The sequence below is a fragment of the Suricata suricatta genome, chromosome 8, assembly GCF_006229205.1.
Source record: "Suricata suricatta isolate VVHF042 chromosome 8, meerkat_22Aug2017_6uvM2_HiC, whole genome shotgun sequence".
Classification (NCBI taxonomy): Eukaryota; Metazoa; Chordata; class Mammalia; order Carnivora; family Herpestidae; genus Suricata; species Suricata suricatta.
The window spans coordinates 75,490,268-75,513,276 of NC_043707.1; the positions used below are offsets into that span (position 1 = coordinate 75,490,268).

Sequence of the window (23,009 nt, forward strand, 5' to 3'; positions counted from 1 at the left end):
GGTTTGTTGATAAAGAACAGTATCAAATGTTAAAAGGCATTTTTCAAGTGATACTGACAGAATCAATAAAATATAAAATAAAATAAACACATAAAATGTAAGTCAATAAAATTTTTATTTCTCTGGTCAACAGTGCATAGTGACACCTTGCCATACCATTATAACACCTCTTATCAAGTGGTGTTATTGAAAATGTTAAAATCTTTGTAAAATGAACTATGGTAAAATACTTTATCATATTACTAAAATGTCCGTGAGGTGTTCACATGGCCTAAAATAAATGAGGCTATATAATGAAAATGAGTTAGGCAACAGGAAGATAACAATGCGTACGAACCACTACCTACTGGAGCACCTGGGTGGCTCCGTTGGTTAAGTGTCCAATTTGGGCTCAGGTCATCATCTTGTGGTTCACAGGTTCAAGCCCTGCATCGGGCTCTGTGCTGACAGCTCCGAGCCTGGAGCCTGCTCTGATTCTGTGTCTCCCCCTCTCCCTCTAGCCCTCCCCTACACACAACACACTCTCTCTCTCTCAAAAATAAATACTCATTAAAAATTTTTTTAAAAACCACCACCCATCACATGCTAAAAGTGGTATTATACACCACAATCAGAAGACATCAGTGAATAAAAAGTATACTAAAGACAAGCACATTTTTAAAGTTAAAATTAAATGTATTGCTGTAGTACATGTAACTTTATTTCAAAGTTTAGAGTCAGCATAGATACTGGCCTCCTCCCAATTTAATTTGTTAACTTTTGATATTAAGAAATTTGGTCCAGAAAAATGAACTAACTAGACTCCAATTTAGACCAATAACCCAAATTTTGGGGTCCTAGGATTTTTTTCCCCCAAAACCCCTCTTGTATCATGTTACCATGGGACATTTTTCCAGCTAACACAGACCTAAGTAACTGAAACCATACAATATGTGATTAGGACATTTGCTAGAGATATTATACATTTAACATGTTAATGTGCACTAAAAAAATGTCTAAGGTAGGAACATATTATTTGTTTTTTAAATATAGAAAACCAAGTGGTTTTTTTAATTAAAAAAAATTCACTAAGACATGTTCCAAGAAAATATTAGTTTCTTTTTTTTTAATGTTTTTTTATTTTTTTTTTTGATACAAAGAGAGACAGAGAATGAGAGGGGGAGAGAGAGAGAGAGAAGGAAACACAGAACCGGAAGTAGGCTCCAGGCTCTGAGCTAGCTGTCAGCACAGAGCCTGATGCGGGGCTCGAACCCACAAACGTGAGATCTGACCTGAGCCGAAGCCGGAGGCTTAACCGACTGAGCCACCCAGGCACCCCAAGAAAATATTAGTTTCTTGAAATCAGGATTTCAAATCCTTTTTCCTTCCTCATTTTTTATGATGTTTAAATTTGCTAAGAATTCAATAAAGTCATTAAAATATTTTACTATATATTTTTGAAAGCCTCACACAGTATTACAGTTCAGATAACCAAACCCCCCAACACAAATGAGCATTTATCAAATAATACTTCAAAAAATATTTACATTGGTTTCTAGTTATAAATTTAAGAGAGTTTCAAATGATGTAGATAGCTGAAGAATGAAACATTTAAAACTACACGGGGGCACCGGGATGGCTCAGGGAGTTGAGTGCCAGACTCAATTTTGGGTCAGGTCATGATTTCACAGTTCATGAGTTTGAGCCCCAACTCGGCTCTGGGCTGACAGAGCCTGTCTGAGATTCTCTGTCTCTGTCTCTCTCTGCTCCTCTTCTGCTCTCTTTCTGTCTCTCTTCTCTCAAAATAAATAAATAAACATTCAAAAAATATACTACACATTAGAGATGAAAGTAATACTGCTGAATTGACACAAATGATTTAAACAACATAATTTCTTTCATAAAACTTAAAGAACATTTATACACAATCATATCAGAATTAAAGTGGCAAATGTTTTAAAATTATGTGATGCTCAGGTTATTAAAATATTGTAAAACTCAGTCAATATAATTTACTTCCTGTTTTAAACTGTGTTATTTTCAACTTTTATTGATTTTATCTTCTCAATCCTTCTCACATAATTACTATTAAAATCTGAATGATCATAGTTAACTTCTGCACAATTAACTTCATAGAGGTGTACACAGCAAAACTATTCAATCAACATTTTCCAATGTTAGAAAAATAAATGACGATACACATGACTATAAACCCCGTAGCATGTTAAAAGAAAAACTCCATAGCAAGCTGAAAATAAGCCATATGCAATAGAAAGTAAGCCCTCTAAATAACAAACAGCACACTTACTCTCTATTACATAAGAGAGGGAGGATGTTGAGTGTGTCTATAGTTCATTTCACGTGCTTTTTAAGTTTTGTAAATGATTTTTCTTCAGGTCTTTGTATCATTTGCTATCATTTTTAAAGGGGGCCAACACCCAACCTAAGTAATCACCCCCAATTCTTATAATTTAAGAAATAAGAATGCTAACTAAAATACTGCCTCTGTTCTAATTCAAGCTGAATTTCTACAAAGGTGAGAATATGTCATGCTTTAAAAGACAGCAAAGATTAGGAATATCCAGTATTAAGTCATAGCTCAAAGTATTTTCATAATACATTTGTTTCTGCCTTAAGAGAAAATTTATGGGAATTGATAAAATGATGTTCATTCTTCTTGGTTTCAGTTCATATCACACACACACACACAAATACACACAAACTTGTACATAGTAGTAACTCAATAAATACATTATTTGCTAAATGAAATAACAAATGCCTCTATGAATAAACAGTCAAGGAGTAAAGTACTCTTGGCTCAATGGCATTAGCTGTATGACCTAAATGTCATTAGGTCTGGCTTTTCCTGTTCTAACAGATATAGACTTTCAAATTTCCAGGTAGCTTCATTTAAACCATATCACTTGAACCTAGGAGAGTGACTGTAGGTTTCAATGGCCAGAACCAACTGCTTGTACCTCAGAGCTAGAATACTGTAACATTTACCTTGCATCCTCCTGGATCCAGGTTCATCTACATAAGTCCAAATGTTGTCAGTCTTTATCTTTATATATCTTTCTTTCCCTATTGAAAGCTAACCACGAATTTTAATTTCCATTTGAGATCAAATGTTTTACCATCCCCAAACATTTTTAATGGCCACTTCTCAAAATATATTTAGAATAACAAGGGTTTAAATGATAGTAGTGAGAGTGAAGATTAATTGCTATAAAAGCACAAAAATAATTCTTCTATAAGCGAAATAAGTCAAGCAGAGAAGGACAGATACCATATGTTGTCACTCATAGATCTAAGAGAAGAAATCTAATAGGAGACCATGGGAATGAGAACAGAGGTGGGGGGAAAGAGTTGGAGAGAGGGAGTGAGGCAAATCATGAGAGACTTTTGAATGCTGAGAACAAACTAAGGGCTGAAGAGGGATGGGGGGAGGGGAAGAGGGAGTGATGGTCATGGAGACGGGCACCTGTGGGGAAGAGCACAGGGTGTTCTATGGAAACCAACTTGGTAATAAACTAATAATAAAAAAAATAATTCTTCTAAGAGGTGATGGTTGTACTGATGGTATATAGCCTAAAATATTTTCTCTAAAAAGTTACAAAATGGGTTTTAAAAGTTGCATTCATTTATTCAATTACTACTGTTATATACCAAGAACCCACAAATTTAAAATAAAAAAATAGTGGCCCATTCAAATCACAATATAATTTTTCAGCTGTGTATGTATTGATTAGGAACAGAACGCTCCGCATAGAAGCTGTCAATGGATAGTGAATTTGAGAGAAGAACTGCCACCAAAAGAAACCATCTGTGGGCTGATAGAGGCTTTTCTTCTGATGTGTCGACACAATGCCAAAATATGTAGTCAATGCAGTCAAAAAAGAAAGCTAAGTAAGATGTCTGGCACCAAAGACAAAAAGCATATGTTGAATGCCTACATCTCTCACTTTCTCAATAGGCTGTCTGGCATCAAACAGACCTAGACTGAATGTGTAGAGTGCATGTACATTAATGAACCTCTTAAAATCATTTCCTTTTTACACATATGCATTGCTTAAATTACAAGTAGCTAAATCTAAATGTACTCTATGTATATCTAGAAACATTCCAAAACTGAAAATGCAAGTGGATTTTCATTATTATACAAATGAAACATCATCAAGAGTGTTGTGTCAGACAGTCCTGTGGACAAAGGAATCTCATCTCTGTCTGCATTTATTATTGATTTAACGCTGCCTAAGTCACCTATCTAACATAACTAACCTATCTAACGTAAGTTTCCTCAGGTACAAAATTGAGGAAATAATACAAACCCCACAGAGCTGTTCATAGCATTATCCAGGACAATACAGAAAAAAGATCTAGTACAGTCTTTGATATCTAGGGGGATCCAAAGGGCATTGTTTTTAGGTTTAAATAAAAAGAACAAACTAGAGATATTAAAAACTAGCTGTCTCTATATATACAATGAAAACTTTACTCATATTTATTATTTAATGATTAAGGCAGGCTTCATAGTATATGCTTATTATAAATCATGAAACATTAAAGCCCTAATAATATATTTTTAATTCTGTATGTATGCCCCATTTACACATTTATCTAAGTCTGAGCTTACTATTACTATGTTTTTAGTGGTAGCAACTTCATTAAACTGGTCACACAAATTACCAATCAAATCCACTTTTCTTTTTATATTTTCTCATCTTAGTGAATTCATGATCCACTATGACTCCCCACATTCTTCACTCACTATATCTGAATACTAATTGCCATTTCTGCAGGCATTCAGTTCATTCTAACTAAAAATGCTATGTTTATAAGCACTGCTGAGAAGGCAAAGCCAATTCCGACTATGAGATCCTACCAGCAACCAGACACAGTTGATTAAAAAAAACTTGGTTCCTTAACGCAGGGGCAGTCAGATCCTGACAGCAGTGTATTAACTGACTTCATACAAAAAGGAGTGAGGCCCATGAGTTTCTCTCTTTCTCAGGAATCTCAATTAGGAAACTCAATTAGGAAACTTGGGCAATTCTGGAATTAAGACTAAGAGCTGAAGCTGCCAAGGTAGAACATGGCTGGGTGGAGCACACAAAAGTCATCCTTAGATAAAACTGTGAGGGAGGAGAAACCATGGGCAATGCAAAGAAAAAAACCGATAAGAAAGAGTAGAGAGGGAAAAAAGCCAGTGAGTATCCTGGGATCTGGTAGAAGACCAAGCAGTTGCAAAGGGAACCCAGCACAAGTAAAGAGTCCCCAAAACTCCTGCTGCTCCAGAGATCTTGGAACTATGTTGGATATGACCAGTTTCCTTGCCTCTTCCAACTTCCACAGGGCAAACCAGGCAGTATGAAGCCCCCTGAATCCCTGGGAGAGTCCAGTTTATTTTATTCCCAAACATCCATTAGTACCACTTCCTTACCACCAATAAACCTGAATAAATCACCCTATCCCTTATCAGTGATTTGCCAAATCTCATCAATTCACCTTTTTATTCTACCTCTGAAATCTCATCAACTCATTCCTTTTTATCTGATCTCACTGCAATTCTTTTCCAGTCTCTCATTCTTTTTCACCTAGATTGCTGTAGACCTCTTAGTTAAGAAAGCAGGTCGAAATGGGCAGAAAACAAGATAATCCCTACTCATAGGTATATTCCACTTGTCACCCCACAGTGTTTAAATTTGTGCTCTAAATTAGTTGCCAATGTTTCAAACTGTGGAGATACATCATTCCAAATCAATTTCTGGGGTGCCTGGATGGCTCAGTCAGAACAGCTGTGAATCTTGATCTCAGGGTCACAGGTTCGAGCCCCATGTTGGGTGCAGAGATTGCTTAAAAAATGAAATCTTAAAAAAATCAATTTCTGACTTCTATTGGGTGAAAAAAACCAGATCAACAGACAACATCTTCACATCGACAAAATAAAAAAACAGACAAAATAATCACCTGGAGCTGAGTAGCATCTGTCCACTTTAGACAAACAGGCATTTTTCTAGTTTTGTTTTATTTCTTTATATTTTGCCTGCTTCACTTTTCTATGTTAACTGCCTGGCCCCAAAGGAACTGGTTCAACATTTTCTCTCTCTGCTTTCAATAGTCAATCCCATCTGACCCAAACAAATACTTCTAGAATAAAAATCTATAATCACCTTTGAAATTATTTTGTAATTATCCTGTTACCAACATGATAAAATCCTAAACTTTCACATGACCAGTCCTATATCTATCTCCATCCAGCGCTATCTCTTACCACCTTTCCCCCCACCTTGCACATACACTGATCACCTACAATTGCCCACAGTTTTTAGTGGCAACGCTCTTGCACATCCTAGTCCCTCTCCTGGAATGCCTCATTCTTCTTTAGCTGCCCAGTTCTTACTCATTCAAGTATCTCAGCCAGAAAACACAAACGTTTCTTAACATACCCAGTTTCAGCTGGGCGTGCCCCCCATGCACCTCTCTCAAGTTCCCTCGTAAACGTTGTATATAAATTATTGTTCAGTCCATTAAAGGCAAAACCCATGCCTAGCACACAGCACAGTCCGAGCACTTGTCAGGTGTTCAATAATTACTCACAAATAAATGAATTTTTAATGCTCATTTCTAAGCATCAACAATTACAAAAAGTAGGCATTTTCCCAATTTTATAACAAATAAGAAAATGCAGGCTTAAGTTAATTAATTTGCACAAATTCACATAGCTGCTAAGTTAAGAGTCAGAATCTGAACCAATGGATTTTACACCAAAACTTGCTGCCTTTGAGTGTGTGTGTGTGTGTGTGTGTGTGTGTGTGTGTGTGTGTATACCTCTTCTCACTCCCATGGGAAACTCTGGTATGAATGTAATTTCACTACAGGATATGTCAATGAAAGGAAACAGAGACCAAGTCAATACAAAAGACAATAATGTCTAATCCTAAATCAAAGCTGACAGGATAAATCCTGTGAAGTGTTCAGCAGTACACTGCAATGTGACTGACTGTCAAAAATGCCACTACAACTTTCACAGTCCTAGGCAAACTAGAGGAAACTTCACAAAATCTTCATACTTAGAGCACTTAGCACTTCATTATCTTACCATAATGAAAAATGATTAGAAAAAAAGAAAATAAAAAAGCAATCTCCAATGGAAAATTTATTAAGAAAATTCATAGGATAGGCAAAAGACAGATCACAAACTCAAGAAAACATAATTAACAGAACTAATTAAAGAATAGTTTTGTGATTCAAGTTATTAAATTTCAAAAAAGTAACACTTCTAAATGTTTCAAGCACACATTAATTTGAACAGTACTTAGCAAACAATTTGTAGCATAAATTCATAAAGCATAAAAAATTCTAATTTTTGTTTTTTAACCTCATAGTACAATACTGCACAAGAATTTCCTGAAAAATACAGAAAAAACCCAAAATGATATCATGTACTAGTAAACTAAGATCAAAAAGCCTGAAGAAACAAAAAAAACATCATCTTTAGTATGCCTCGATTAATATTTGATTTGCCTCCATTTTTTACAATCTTTGAAAACCTGTGTATCCACACAGGTTGCAGATCATAAAAATTTTTAAAGAGACTCAAAATAAAGCCTAATTCAATGTTCTAGCATTCTTAAAAACACCAACCCCCACCTTTTTGCTTTCACTATCTCAGGGCCAACAAAATACAGACAACTATTGTTTTCAGGACATTAGAGAGTAAAACCTTTGAAAGCAATAATCTTTTTTACACAGATGGATATAGATGTTTCCAGCGTTCTGTATGGCATCTTCTTGCCACATAAGCACCTGCAGTCTTGCATTGTCCTGCTAGGTATTCCTAAAAACACCTGGGCAAGCTGTTTACTAAAAAAACTAGACTTTGGAAAAGATGAGGGATAATTAGCAAATAGAACTATTCCTGGCACTCTCTCGACATTAGTGCAGATCGGAGCTCCAAACCGGCACCTGGTGAAGGAACTGCTAGATGTGATAATTCCAATTTACACATTCAGCACAACATTCTGTCTGCCTGTCAATTTGAAACAGTTTCCTATTCAGTGATAACAGATACCCCAAAAGAATGCAGCATCGAAATGCTGACATGAATGTTTTATGCACCCACTAGATTTTCTCTCCTCTGGACCAGCTAGATGGCTGGATCTGCCTTCTTCATTCTTGGAATGGACTGGCAGTTGGGCACTTTTTTCAAGTAGTACACCCACAAAAAAACTGAAATTTATAGCATAAAATTTAAGTATCAGATCTTCATGCAGAATAAATACCAATAAAATATCCTTATGCACAGGTAAGAAAAATAATGAAGTTGGAAAAAATTCACTGTGTATCTTAATTTATATTGTGCAGTACTCCTCAGTTGCCAAAAATATGCAATACATCTTTCCACTAAATACAAAATTTACTAATTTTTTTCCCTAAATTGACATAAAGAGAACAAAAGCAACCAAGAAAGAGACAGACACACAGAGACAGCATGGTAAATCGAATATTCATTTGCAAATGTTAAAATAAAAAATACAGAGAAATCTGAATCTAACTCCACGCAGGTTTATTTTCAGATATTTTCATTTGATGATAGTTTGAAAAACTACTATATAAAGATAATTAAGCCAAATGCTATATGCAGGAAATTATGAATTTTAGACTATTTTCTTATTCCCCTCATATTTAAATGACAAATACATGAACTATACTACAAAGTTACATGTATACCAGATTATACTCCAAGATATCTCTCCCCATCATAAACTATACCCTCTCCTTCCAGGTAGTCACCTGGAGAATAATTCATTTGTTCTAATAACACAGCCACAGCTCAAGCATTTCTGGAATTCTATTCTTGTATTTGCCGTATGAAATGGCAACACATTCTTTTCAATTATTTTCAATGATGCCAAACATTCATTTTAAGAATGAGCTGACTGAGACTTGCTAAAATAAACATAAATCATTCACAAATGAAGTTGATAAAATAATGCTTCAATCGGAGAGGCACCATTATTGTTATAAAACAAGAGATGGTAATAAACTATTAGATGTGAGGCTCAGAAACTAGCACTCCAGAAACCTCAAATCAATGCAGAGCATGTCAATGAAAACTTAAGTTTCCTGAGCAAATCTTTTAATTACAAAGTATTTAATAGAAGTCCAGAATACAGTATTTTTTAAATCACCATTCTAAGTGAAATGCTTTCTTTTTCAAAAGTAATGAATATAGAAAGTACTTTCTCCGGTTGCACTGTGGATTTACCTCAATTTCTACTAACTAGGCAATTTGTCACTTTTCTACATTAGAGAGACAGGAATAGGGAGATAGACACAGACAGCATGTTAAATCAGACATCCATTTGCAAATGCTATTTAAATAGAGAAAAATAAATTCCGGTAATGTACAACACTACAGCTAACACTGCTGTATGATATAGAGGGAAGCTGCTATGAGAGTAAATCCTGAGTTCCCATGGCAAGAAAAATTTTTCTCACTTTTCTTTTTACTACATCTATATGAAAAGATGCGTGTTCATTGAACCTACTGTGTAATCATTTCATAATATATATAAATCAACCATTAAGCTATATACCTAAAACTTGGAAGTAATAGATGTCAATTATTTTTCAATAAAACAGAAGAAAATTAAAGAAATTTGAATGCCAGTACACATATGCACACATACATATACCATAAACATATGTATACACATACATATATAAATATACATGGATATATAAACATATAGATACATACATAAGTAAAAGGCATTTTATGAAAATTTCCCCTAAAAGCTTCAATTGTAATATTATAATCTCTAAACTCTTTAATAATAATTAAGAACATATTAACCAAAAAAGTATTAATTTTCAAATATGATGGATAAGTCTATGTAAAATATCATAATTAAACCCCATTATCTATTATAAAAATAAAATTCCCTCCTTATAGCTACACTAAAATTATTTTCTAGTTACTAAAAGAAGAAATTCATGAGCCAAGATCATAAGATTCCCTAAATGACTATAGAGATATTCATTACTCATCACGGTAAGCTGATTCCTTCATAATTACTTATCCTCCAAAGCATTTCCTCAATCTATAGAAAGCAAATGGCAATATCAGCTGGGTTCATCACTGGGTTTCAAGAAAGAAGCTCTATTAGAGAACAGAAATCAACAATTAGCTAACTTAGATGTAGGTTATTACCATCCAGATAATTTAAAGAACTATCGAAATCATGTAAGAATTAAGGCTTCAGTCAGCAACTAGGATTTGCTACCATTAAATCTGAAAGTATACTTAAATTCAGCTGTTAATCCCAAACTATGTTCCATGCATACAGCTATGCTGTATTTGCTTTTTATAATCCCAAACTCCTCATATTGTTGTTGGGTGACAGTTAGTGAAACTGCTACCATGAATATATATTTAAAACACCGCTTTGGTATTAACATACATACCGTAAATGCTAATTCAGGTATTTTTCTAAGCACCATAGCACTATGAAAAATATAGAAATAAGCAAAACACTTTCCCTGATCTCAGGGAATTTACTAAAACATATAAAAGAGGTATAGGAGGTGACCTTTCCCTCCACCCCCAAAAAAGCCCTAAGTGAACAAAGAAAACTAAATTACCTACAAACTACTCTACACACCTGTGGCTACTTAAATTTAAAATAATTAATATCAAATAAAATTAAAATGTACGTGTTTAGTCACATTAGCCATAGTTCAAGTGGTCAATAACCACCTGTGGCTGGTGGCTGGTGACTGACTCTACTGGACAGTGCTGCTATATAAATTCAAAGGATTCCTGTTTATATGAGAAAAAAACATCCTAAAGGTACTAGCTTTTGAAATGTATCCTAAAGAACAAATAGGAACTGAACAGGTGTAAGTGTGGATTTCTTGGCATTTTTTTTAAGAAACACTTGTTAACATAGCTTAGCTGGAGCAGTAAGAACACTCTGAAGTCAAAGTTCAAGGTCCCTGAATTTTATGCTACGCCTTTTAGATTGGGTTTTAGTCAGCGACAAACTGGTCACAGAACTGACATGATCAAAGGAAATAATGCATATGTACGTATGTAAAGACAATGACTAACATACAATAGATGTTCCAAAACTGAAAGAAGGGGTAAAAAAGGGGCAGGAGAAAGAGGAAGAGGACAAAGAGGACCACAAAGTTCCTAAGAAGAAAGAAAGTTCCTTAAAAAAAAAAAAAAAGAAGAAGAAGAAAGAAAGTTCCTAAGAAGAAAGAGCTGCTATCTTTTAACTTCATTAACTATATTAGACTAATATTAAACAGCCTTAAGACTCTAGGGAAATGTTATGGTTAAGCCTCAAAATGGTCTATTGATGCCAACAGGTGGCTTGTTTGTTTGTTTATTTGTTTGTTTTTGAGAGCGAGAAAGAAAAAAGAAGTGAACAGATTGTTAAGCAGGCTCCTCGCTCAGCACAAAGTCTGATGCAGGACTCGATGATTTAAGAACTGTGAGATCGTGACCTAAGCCCAAATCAAGAGTCAGACATTTAACCCAACTTAGCCATCCAGGTGCCCCAGCAAATGCTTTTTTTTTTTTAAATATACTAATCTATATATATTAGTAAGGACCAAACAAAGTAGCATCCATCACAAACAACCATAAAGTAAGTTTACTTTGGTAAAGGTGTTCAAAATTACAGTGGGCTCTGATAGTGGAGAGAAAGACTAGGGAGTGTGAGTTAAAGACTGAGTTGTCTACTCACTGTAGCACAGTGTCAACCATATTGTTGGTCCTGGTGCTTTCTTGTATATCACTTTTCAAATCAATAAATGAGTCTCTGATCTGCATTCAATTGAAATGCATTCCAAAACTCAGACGAGCTAGTCATTCAAATTATTTATTTATTTATAAAACTATGTATTTGAAGTTGTCAAAAATCATATATCAAGAATTATAAAGCAAACAGATATTGCTTATGAAGGTTTCCACAGTGACAAATTTATCTTTCATGTTTTACTACTTTACTAACACACATGATCTTAAGACACATTTATATACTTATCAGCATTACAATGAAGTAAATCTTCCCAAAAGACCACAATATTGTATAAAATTAAATTTGGTTCAATCTTTTTTTTTTCTTTTTTTAGCAAAACTACTAGAAACATTTGTTTGGACCTTGTCGGAAGGGTTTCAATTTTACATCATTACATTTTAACTTGACTAATCAGTTGAACAAAAGTACTTTATGTAAAATGATTCTTTTAGTTGCCTTAGCTACAAATCCCTGCAGGATACTATAATTGAAATCTACTCACGTAAGTTAGGAATAATTAGGGCCCCAAATTAAGCCAAACACAAAGTTAATTCAAATAGTCAGCTGCTGTCATTTAAATGGTTACGGAGTTTTATTGTTGCTTAACATTTCTGAATGCTTTTAAATGTACTTTGTTCTTCCAGTCTATATTTAGTATTTTAGTACAAATAGAAATAGGATCAAGAAGCAAAGATTCACCAGCCTGCAGAACAGAGTAACACCTATATCCAATCTTTGTCACTAAAGGGTTTCCACACAATTTTCGCTATCAGTCAATTAACAGCACAGTTGAAAGAATGGAATGACCGCTCTCAAAGACAAGCTTTCTAGTAAATAAAGAGGGATCACAGAAAGTGCCCAGAGTGCCATTAACGCAGGAAAAGTAAGAGCTTCTGAAAGCTAACAAGGATAGTCTCTATTTGCCTAAACTCTAAAACAAAGCAAAGGATTAAATGAGCTTCCTGTCGTAAGCAAACAAAAGAGAAAAGATAATGTCTAAACCCCATACCTGAAGGAGGCGTTCTGAAGGCATGCCTTCAACTATTTTAATGGGGACTGCTAATCAGTGTGAACTGATAAACTAAATATAGTAAAAGTTAAAATTATTGTTGTAATCCTTTGGTTTTTCGGTGTTGTGGCAGTAAGTCATTCGTAGCAATAGTTTGTACTTCTAAAGAGAAACTGTGATTTTTAAAAAATACAGGCCTGTAGTTGTATAATTTCTGAGGATCACTGGAAAGTTGCAGTTAGCATGACTTAATATTGTTTTTAACCTGCAGTAGTAATGTTTTAAAAAGCTGAAATACATTATTTTTTTCAATCAGCACCATTAAGTTAAACAATGTTAAGCAATATATTTTAAAGTCTATCTTAAATATTCTTGAGTGACCCTCATGAGGCAGGAAAATACGCCAATGATCTGAGGCTATATATCAAGTTCTACAGAAAGAAAAATGGACTGGCAGGAAGTAAACCTTGGCAAAGAGATGATCTCTGCAGACTTTCTTGGTTTCTCCAGCTGTTCACTGGAAACTTCTATAACAACTAATCTCCAACTTGTGATTCTAAGTCTGTAATGCTTCAATTCTACCAAAAACTAAAAACAGAAATACTTTGACCTCTACAATGCTTATAGAAAACTCTCTTTGTTTAAAATTTGCCATTTACTGACTTTTCATCCGGCTTTAAATAGATGAAGAATCTAATAAATTTCATGTAGAAATAAATGTAATTTGTAATGTGTATTATCATAAATCTAAAACAAATCACATGAGTAATCTATCTTTATCTCTGACAGGAAAAGTAAAAGGAGATTATTATGTCCATTACTAAAAATAAATAAAATCTTTGATTATGTGTAATACTGCAAAGTAGAAAAACCACTAAATGCCTTAAGCAGATAAACTATCTTTAAGCTGTTTTTGATAACCAGTTTACATTCCAGCACTGCCGTCCTCTACTCTCTGATGAGGCTAACATGTCAGGTATTAATGCTAAAATGAAAAAGACAATTCTTAGTTTTTTTAAACATGTGGACTTGAAAAATCAGTAAAATATAAACTTCTTCTAAATAGGTTAAGAAAATATATTAACTTTGCAATACCTAATTTTATAATATTACTTTAAGTCATAATGTAATACTGTAATAAAATGCTATTAAAAATAATGTTTCCACATAGCACAGAATGAAAGTAGGACAGATCAGTGGGGAAAAGAAGGAAATATTGGGGAGAGAGGGTCAGGCTGCATTGTTACTCAGGGATTTTTCAAAACAAATCATCAGATAAAAGGTCAATCGAAAGCATATAAAATTGGATTAGAAGCATAACCAAATATAAAAATGTTCAGTAAAGTTTCAGGAGAGCTCAGTTTCTTTTTAAAATAAAATAAATTATAAAACAGAAAATGATGCTTTTTCTGTATTTCAACTCTGCTGTTAAGGTTAGAAACAAACCTTGATTTGCACTGGTAGAAAATCATTGTCATGAAAAATCTGATTTTCTAGACTAAACATTTTAATAACCAATCTCCTTGATTTAGATGTCCTTTCACAGGCCAGCAACCTCAGCATCACCTGGGAGTTTATTAGAAACGCAGACTCTTGAGGCCCATCCCAGATTATTGAGTCATAATCTACATTTTAACAAGATCCTCAAGTGATTTACCTGTGCATTAAATTTTGAGGAACACTGTTCTACATAAACAAGAAGATTAAAAACATCCAGCATGACTGCCTTACTTCTTTTCCTGTACACCTCTCTTTCTGACTCATCCTCTCCCTGATCATACACACCCTCTTTTCCTAGATGAGCTTTCCTGTCCTTGTACTAGATCCCATTTGCTTTCTGTCTGGAAACAAACTCAGACAGCCAAGGTTACCTACTTAAAATAACAAAAAAAGAAAATCATGAAAAGTGCTTTCCTTAAACATTTCTCTTGAAATGCAAGATTGCTCTCTCCCCACTACCACCAGTGACAACCCCAGCCACCGCTTCTACTGTGACTAAGTTAGGAAGTCCCTGACTCTTTCTTATAAACTTATGATATAGTCTCTAATTAAAAGCTAAATATTAGACATATCTACCACTTGGTTTAGATTTTAATACTAATAAGAAAAAAAGAAGAATCAGGAAGGGTAGAGAGAACTAATGATTAATACACACACAAACAACCACACACATACACACACACACAAATAGCTACTAAAGAGCAGTAAGAAGCATTCTATAAATAATCAACAAAACAAATGAGAATTTTACTTAATGTCTTTTAGATTAAACCCATATGCAAAACAAAATTCTATCTCTGAATCTCTCTAAATTTTTCAGAAAACTACTTTTGTTTCTTGACACTCTACAGTTCCTAAAACTCAAACTTTATTTTTACTATGGGGTATTTTAATTACTGCTGTCATGATTTTTACTCATCTCTCTCACAAAAATGTTATCCCTTAAAAGTATAATTATTAAATAGACTAGACACAAAACAATTTAAGCAGAAAAGAGCACTATTACTAGAATCAGAATAGTGACACTTATTCATTGTTCCATCATGTAGAAATAAATTGTGCTCATTTCTTTTCTTTTTTTCTTTTTGAACTTAGCATCCATTTTTCTCTTATATGGATATGTCTTAATTTTATCTACTTTGTCAGTTAAATTAATTCACCCCAGATGACTTAATGTTAGTTCACTTAAATTGAGAGTTCTCAACTAATAACAAAGTCAATTCCTAATGGATTAAATATTTAAATAAAAACATTTAAGAGCTACAGGGAAATTCAAGTGAATAAATATTTAACCAATCTTAAGAAATGGACTTTTAAGCATAAAAATAGTGGAAGATCTCACAAAAGAAAATATCTATGCATCAAAAAGTAAGAAAAGAAAAAGAAAAGCAAATGAAGTAAAATTAAATACTAGTAATTGTTAAATTTGTGATTGTTATTTTATAAATTTCTTCTATTTAAAATTTTCATTAAAAATTAACCAGAATGAAATGAATTATAAGGGAAACAAAATGAAAACAACAAAAGGATATTACCATAGACTTTGAAAAACAAGAAAAACTAACAACAGACAAAAAAATTCACATCATCCAAAACCAGTATGGAAGATGTCCACATGCCTAATATAATAATCAAAATTCTAAAATTCTAGTCTCAGAAAATAACCAGATATGAAGGAAAAGGTTTACATAGATATTAAGGTTTATATAGATATTTACTATACTTACACTTGAAAGAAATTAAGTTCAAATAGCCAATAAGTAGAGACAGGAGATTAAGTCATTTTTGATATATAAACTATAAATTGCCATGCTGGTGTTAAAATCCATTATCTAAACATATAATGACATGATAATACAGGTTATGATAATATAAATGAAAAACCAGAATATAAAAGTATATGGACATAAGAAACTAATTTTGTTTCACACATAATTTTGTTTTATCCATAATCTCAGGTATGGGGAATAAAACAAAAAACAAGTATGCTGTGGTAATATCAAGGTCCTAGAATCATGATCAATTTTAAATGCTTATCTCAACTTCCTAATTTTTTCTCTCTTCTCATGAGAATGTATTACATTCAAAATCAGAAGGGAATACATTTAAGAAAAGAAAAGCCCTCCAAGCAAGAAAAATGGCAGACATAAAAGTCAAACTCAGTAGAGTCTCATGCTGATAAGGAGGGATTATAAATGTTGTTTTTGCTTCCTAAAGCTCTGATATGGAATTCCCTTCTCAGTCTTACATTTTAGCCAAGAGCTCCCAGGGCCGGGGCTAGGTATTCTCCTGAAATCACTTCTGTCAAATTGACAAAAGGAGTTCAAGAATAGGGTTGAAAGATGTCAGGAGACATTCACTAATCCACATTGATGTCTAATACATGTAGACCGCATGGCTGTCATATGTCATTCTCTGTCATGCAGGAGGTGAAAAGAAAATAAAGAGTACCATAGGGTACCAAGCATATGTTTCAGTGAAACATTCCCTTAGTAATGTGGCAGATAAATCGGGTCTTGGAGACATACCAGTTCTACATTAATACTCAGAAGTGCTCAATCATTTGTATCATCATATTCTCTAAAACCACAAACTAAGGATAGAACACATAAAAAAGTGAAAAGGTATTATTAATTCAAAAAATGAAGCAAAAGATTCATCAAAACTGAAATTACTCAGAAGTAATTAACATAATTACTGTTCGGCAAAATTAAGATGCTTTACATGCTTCCTGTGATTTTAATTAAGCTCCTTTTAATAACACTGTTGATTCTTTCAAAAATACAACAATAACTCTGATAAATGCCTAATAAGGATATAAAATCAATATTTCAAATATTTACTCCAGTATAGACAAGATCATAACCTCTTGTAGCAAAGTATTATTTCATAACAGGTTTATTTATTTAGCCCTTGATACAGTCTATTCTGTTACAAGACGGAGGGCTGTAACAATTAAACAGCCAAGCAACACAATGTTACTGAGGTGAGACACACTGATTTACAACACTTTTCCTCAAGGAGCAGAACTACGTGTGAATCACCACAGATTGGGAATCAACACACCTCTTCTAACACGGGGAAAGAAACAGAAGGGAATGAAATAGGGAAGAGAGTGAGAAGAAAACTGGGAAGAAAGTCTCAACAATCAAGCACTGGAATTTAACCTTTACTATATGAAATATGGCCTATGCTGACACTGAATATTGGTACATATGATGACAAAAGTATAAACTAACTTTTGTAAAGATGCCTGTGTCTCCCATTGTTTAATCATATCTTTTCAATTTTGAGTCATATTCTGAACAAATATACCTTGTTCTTGAATCCTGTAAGGCATTTGGTTTTTAGAAAATAAGAAGCAATATTATATAATTTGTAAATGACATTAATATTTATATTTTTAAAATGGAATTACTTCACTACCTATGCAGAAGAAAGCTGCTGCAATCAAATTACCTTACACTCTTATAATACAATAAAGTATCTTAAGAGCAATAAATATAGTTAGGTACTTTTTCAAGGAGTAAAATCACATCGATCTGCACTAAACATATAAATAAAATCATTATTAAAAAAACAATGCATTGTTTTAAACCACTGTTAATTTACATAATTTGTGAATTTAAAAAATAAGGTTACATTTGAAATGCAGCCAACATAGATACGCTGTACAATTCCTATTAATTTAATGGGAGTTCTGACTCCCATTAAGTTTAATAGGAGTCATACGGCCAAATCTCCACATACCTGGCTGAAAATTTACCTCCTGGCTTTCAACTAATCAAAAATATACTGAAGTGAACAAAAGTAGTCAACAATTTTGCTAGCCTGGGAAATATAAAGTCCCTACAGTAAGTCAATTCAGCATTTTCATAGCAATGGCCATGTAGTTATTCCCAACAAGAAAAAGAACAAGGTTATCACAATAAAAAGAGACAAATTGAAGCAAGGGTTTAGGAGCTCTGAAAATGTAACATTTACTCTTAACATAAATATGTTCTGTTCTTTACAATCTGGAGCCAATTTTTCCATTTTTTTTCCTTCTCAGTATACTGTCGAAAGAGAGAGAGAAAAATTCCTTTTTAGAGCCTAAAACTATGCCCAAGGAGCTTGATCAGAGGAATAAAAACCCATATGAAAAGATTAGATAGTAACTCTCAATAATCAACTGGTTACTACTTCTGAATCACAGTGAAATTATAGTTTCTTTTCAAAACACTTTTTAAAAAGTGACTTCATATCCACATCCATACACCCTTACACTTTACCTCAACCACCCACACAAAGACAATATGACAACGGTTAAGTGTGATACTAAGTTACATCAGCCATCATCCCTGAAATTTGTCAGAAAGGTAATGTTTGGGCCCCACCTCAGAATCTCTAGGTGATTCAGATGTTCCTAAGAACCATTATTATACTTTATTCCACACCATGCTGTTCTCCACTGATTTTTTTCTCCACCACCATGCTCACCACTGTCTTGATATAGTTTATTCAACTCATATGGGGTCAGTTCAAGAATCATCACTTCCAGCTAGAAAGTCTTTCCTGACATATATCCACTCATTCACCTACCCTTCATCCCAATGCTTTTGTGACTATCAGCATCATGGCATTTACCACTCTGTTATTACAACTGTTTATTATCCTCTCTCTATTAGGACTATGGCTCTCTAAAGATTTCTGTTATGTGACGGATATAAAATGAGTACCTATTATAAATCAGGCACTGTTCTAGGCACTTTAGCCTACTGATGAAATAAACAAACAAATGACTGCTGCCCTTGTGATGCTGACACAGTGTGTGTATGAATATAAATTTTACACATTTTTCTCATGTGTATGTAAATAAAAGAATGAATGAATATAAGTCTGAATTATTTTAATCTTTCTTAAGTTTAACCTTGGGAAAAAGGTAATTTTTCCTTCAAAATTATGGACTAGTCTGAAGGAAATATGTGTGTGTGTGTGTGTGTGTATGTGTGTGTGTGTGTGTGTGCCCAAAATAGGTTTTATTTCATATTTAACCCCTGGATCTACTTTTTCCTGCCACTCAACTAAGCAAAAATACTCTACAGACAAACATCATTTGTAGTAAGCTACCACGAATACAAGTCATTGTAAAATATGCTCAGAGAATTAAAAGTACAATTAAAATTGGTAAGACTATTTCTACAGCAGTATTCTTAAATTTTCTTGATGTACGTAAACTGAATAGGTAAAGGTGTATCTCTGCATATCTGGCATTTAACCAGGCATATTTTTTTTTGAAATATGAATAAACAACAATGAAATTTAAGCTAACTAAAATTTTGACTAATGAAATCTAATTAAATACTCACTGCATAAAGAATTCAACCTGAAATCCATTTTACTGAGTTTGCTGAAGAACTGCCATTATTTGTAACTTGTCACTTGAGCAAGCCTTCACATGTCTGACTTAGCTTACCAGGGCTCCATTATATAGCATAATTTAATTCTCTAGGACACAAAAATTCAATTTACTTTCCTACTTACTGATACATGATTCCACAGTGGTTACTTTGCTTATAAAAATTGGCCAAAAGAATCAAAGCACAACAGTTTCTCAACAAAACTGATTTTTGAAGGGCTTGAGATTAGTTCTCTAAGAATAAAATCAATTCTAAGAAAACCTGACAAAATATTTTGAAAGTCTGATCTTTAATAATCACTTTTTATTTGGAAATTCTAAAAATTTTCAAAAATACACAGGGGAGAGGAGACTCTAAGAATAAATAAAGCATCGTTCTTATTTCACAAAAACAAGTAAATTTAATGGGTGAGACCGGATTCTTAAACACTAGTTGACATAGACAGAGATAAAGGGAGATAAGCTAATTTTAACAATTAAACCTTTATACAGGTTTTACCATGGTAAAACTTAAATAAAATTTTTTTGCTTGTTCTTTAATATGTACAGAAACCATGCTATATTTCTAATGTCCATCTGAATATAAAACAAATAAGTCCCTGCAAATGTAGAAATTTTCCTCTCATAAATACAAATGTAAAATAAATCCAAAATTATGTTTGGCCTTTAAAAAATAATATTAAGGTGAAACACTATTGGAAAGAGGAGGAAAAATAAAAGCTCTGAAAAGGCAGGCCTATGGCTGAATATAATACAAGCCTTATTTTGTTTTGTTTTAATCTTATTTAGGTATTATTCCTTAAAACCAGGTCTGCTTTCTATTGAAAAGCCAGAAGACAAGCAAAAGCAGGCTAAATACTGGAATGGCAATCATGGGTCCTCCGGCAAGCATTTTTTTGCCTACTGCAGACCTCCACTAGCCTGCTGCACTCAGGTTACTTCCCCTGCGTGGCCCCAGTAGGGACCTGAGGTTTCCAGCCCCACACAATACCATGAGCCCCTCAAGAGCCGGAACTGTGACTCCTGCAGTTCAGAATCTGAAGCACCTGGTCAATTTCGTCACTTGGGAAAGAAAGGAAGAAACCACCTAGGAAAATCTATCTGAGTCTTATCTGTAAAAATCCAGAAACTAATAGAAAAAGTTAAGATATGTAAAGGGCTCTGAAGAAACTTAATGGCTGAATGGTTAAATTTGTAACTCCTTTCCTGCGTTCTCATACCTAACTTTGATTGGGTTTCTCTATGGGTGTTCACAGGACATTATCTGCTTTCTGGAAATAAAGGACTATCATGTCATGTAAAACTTTTCTAAGACAAAACCATGTGATGCTGGATCAGTACTCCAACAGTGTGCATTAACTGTGTGTACTGTCACAGCTAGCAGTGTGGGCTCCCCCTAAGTTCTTTTTACCCGTAGGAGGGAACTGTTTCAAAAGCAACACCCCCTGGCCTGATGCGCCAAAAATGAAATTTCTCTTAACAGCAGATATGAATCCTGACCTGATAGGTGACACTAGAAATAAAACTGCAGTATCTCATGAAAAAGTCTCTCTTTGCTAGGCCCCCTGCTGTGTTAAGCTACTGTGCCAGCAAAGTGGTCTCTATCTTGATTGGAAAATTTTTCATTATGTGGACTAATGAGCCATTGGTCCACACCTGGATTCTTTTTTAAATGTATAAAAACATTCAAACATAACAGCAGGAATTCAGTTAACACCCCCCCAAAAACAGATGCAAAATTATAGACTATACACAAGATTTTCATAACAAGGCAAGCCACAGATTCATATTATTAAACTCAGTTCCTGCTTGTTGCTTATCATTATGATACTGTTCACTCAGACATACCACATTTTACATTTAGATGTGATGTATCTTTCAATTCTGATGCACAGAGCAGGATCTACTAAAAATAGAATATTAACCCTGCTGTAACTTTTGAGTGTGATTTAAATCCAAGCGAACATTATTTATTTTTTGAATACAGAATTTATTTTAAAATATTTCTAAATAGTATTTATTTGAATTATATTATTAAGTAATGTCGATATTACAAGAAAATTCAAATAAAATTCCTTTAGCAAAATTAAATGTTAATTCTTTAAAGCTCATCACAAAGATGTTGGAAAACAAGCTTCTAGTTGACAGCATGCCTCTTTTTCTCCACCCATCATTTTGTTAACAGGTGTAAAGGGGATCACTTAAAAGTACATATAAACCAATTTTAAAATTCTAAAATATTTTAAGAATATTTTAATGGGACAAATAAGATCTATGCATTTCTCAGAGATTTTGTATTCTTCACAGATTTACAAGACTAATCTATTTTCACGCTGAATACATAACTACCACTACTAAGTAGCTATAAAATTAACATATATTAGCTCCATATTAACTTCTGACCTGCTCTGTAAAAACCACCTAAAAGGGTGTTATATTCACATGGAAATAATATGTAAGACTAACAAATAATGGAGACCAGGAAATCCATATAGTAATTAATAAATGATGGTTCTGATTAATTAAGCCTCAAAAATATATTTACTTTTAAAAATCAGGTCAACTGTCAAAAAAATATAAATAAAATTCAAAATGAAGCACCTCAAAAATGCATTTTCCAGATGATATGGAAAAAAAGTACTTAAGAGTTTTAGAGCTAAACTATGACCCCACTTAAGAAGCAAACAAACTAAAAATGAAGCGAAAAAGTTGACACAAAATACTTTCAATTTTACTGGAATACATTTAGTCAGTCAGTGTAAAGTATATACCAAAGCAAAGCTTTCATTTAATTTTCTCGGGATTATTTACAATAATATTATACAAATGAATGTGAAATATAAATTCAGATTTCTAGAACTTTCTTCTGTACTACAACTGTGTGTAATGAAAATAATTCAACTTCCAAAAAAAGAATTTGACATTCGGGAATTCTTTTTAACAGCTACTTTTTAAAGTAATAAAACTCATTCTAGCCACTTCTATGTAGACAAAATTGCACAGTTTAAATTAAATTCACCCAGATTTAAAAAACAAAACTTAAATTGCATCTTACCTTCTGTATTCGGTAAGAAGCTGATTACAATGACAAACCACAGACTTCGCATTCTGCAACCAGAAGACACCATTATTGATCCCTTTAGATATTTTCTTTGTATTCCTTAATGAATCTAGTTATAAATGCCCAGCTTTATCGAACCCAGCAGTCTGCATCACTGATCCTCATATCTGAAAAACAAACAAATTCATCATTTACTTTTATGGTCCTGCTACATCACAAAAAAATGCAAAAATAGTAACAGCCAGA

General features: G+C 33.5%; 1 protein-coding gene across 4 annotated transcripts in view; it reads right to left on the minus strand.

The window, feature by feature from the left end:
• The window catches only part of ADGRL2 (adhesion G protein-coupled receptor L2), a 177,343-nt gene that overhangs the window by 121,475 nt on the left and 32,859 nt on the right, over nt 1–23,009 (minus strand). For all 4 annotated transcript variants that reach the window (XM_029948233.1, XM_029948232.1, XM_029948231.1 and 1 more), the window contains exon 2: nt 22,758–22,930. In XM_029948233.1, coding sequence (XP_029804093.1) covers nt 22,758–22,830 — 73 coding nt within the window. In that variant the 5' untranslated portion in view covers nt 22,831–22,930. The remainder of the gene's footprint in view (nt 1–22,757; nt 22,931–23,009) is intronic.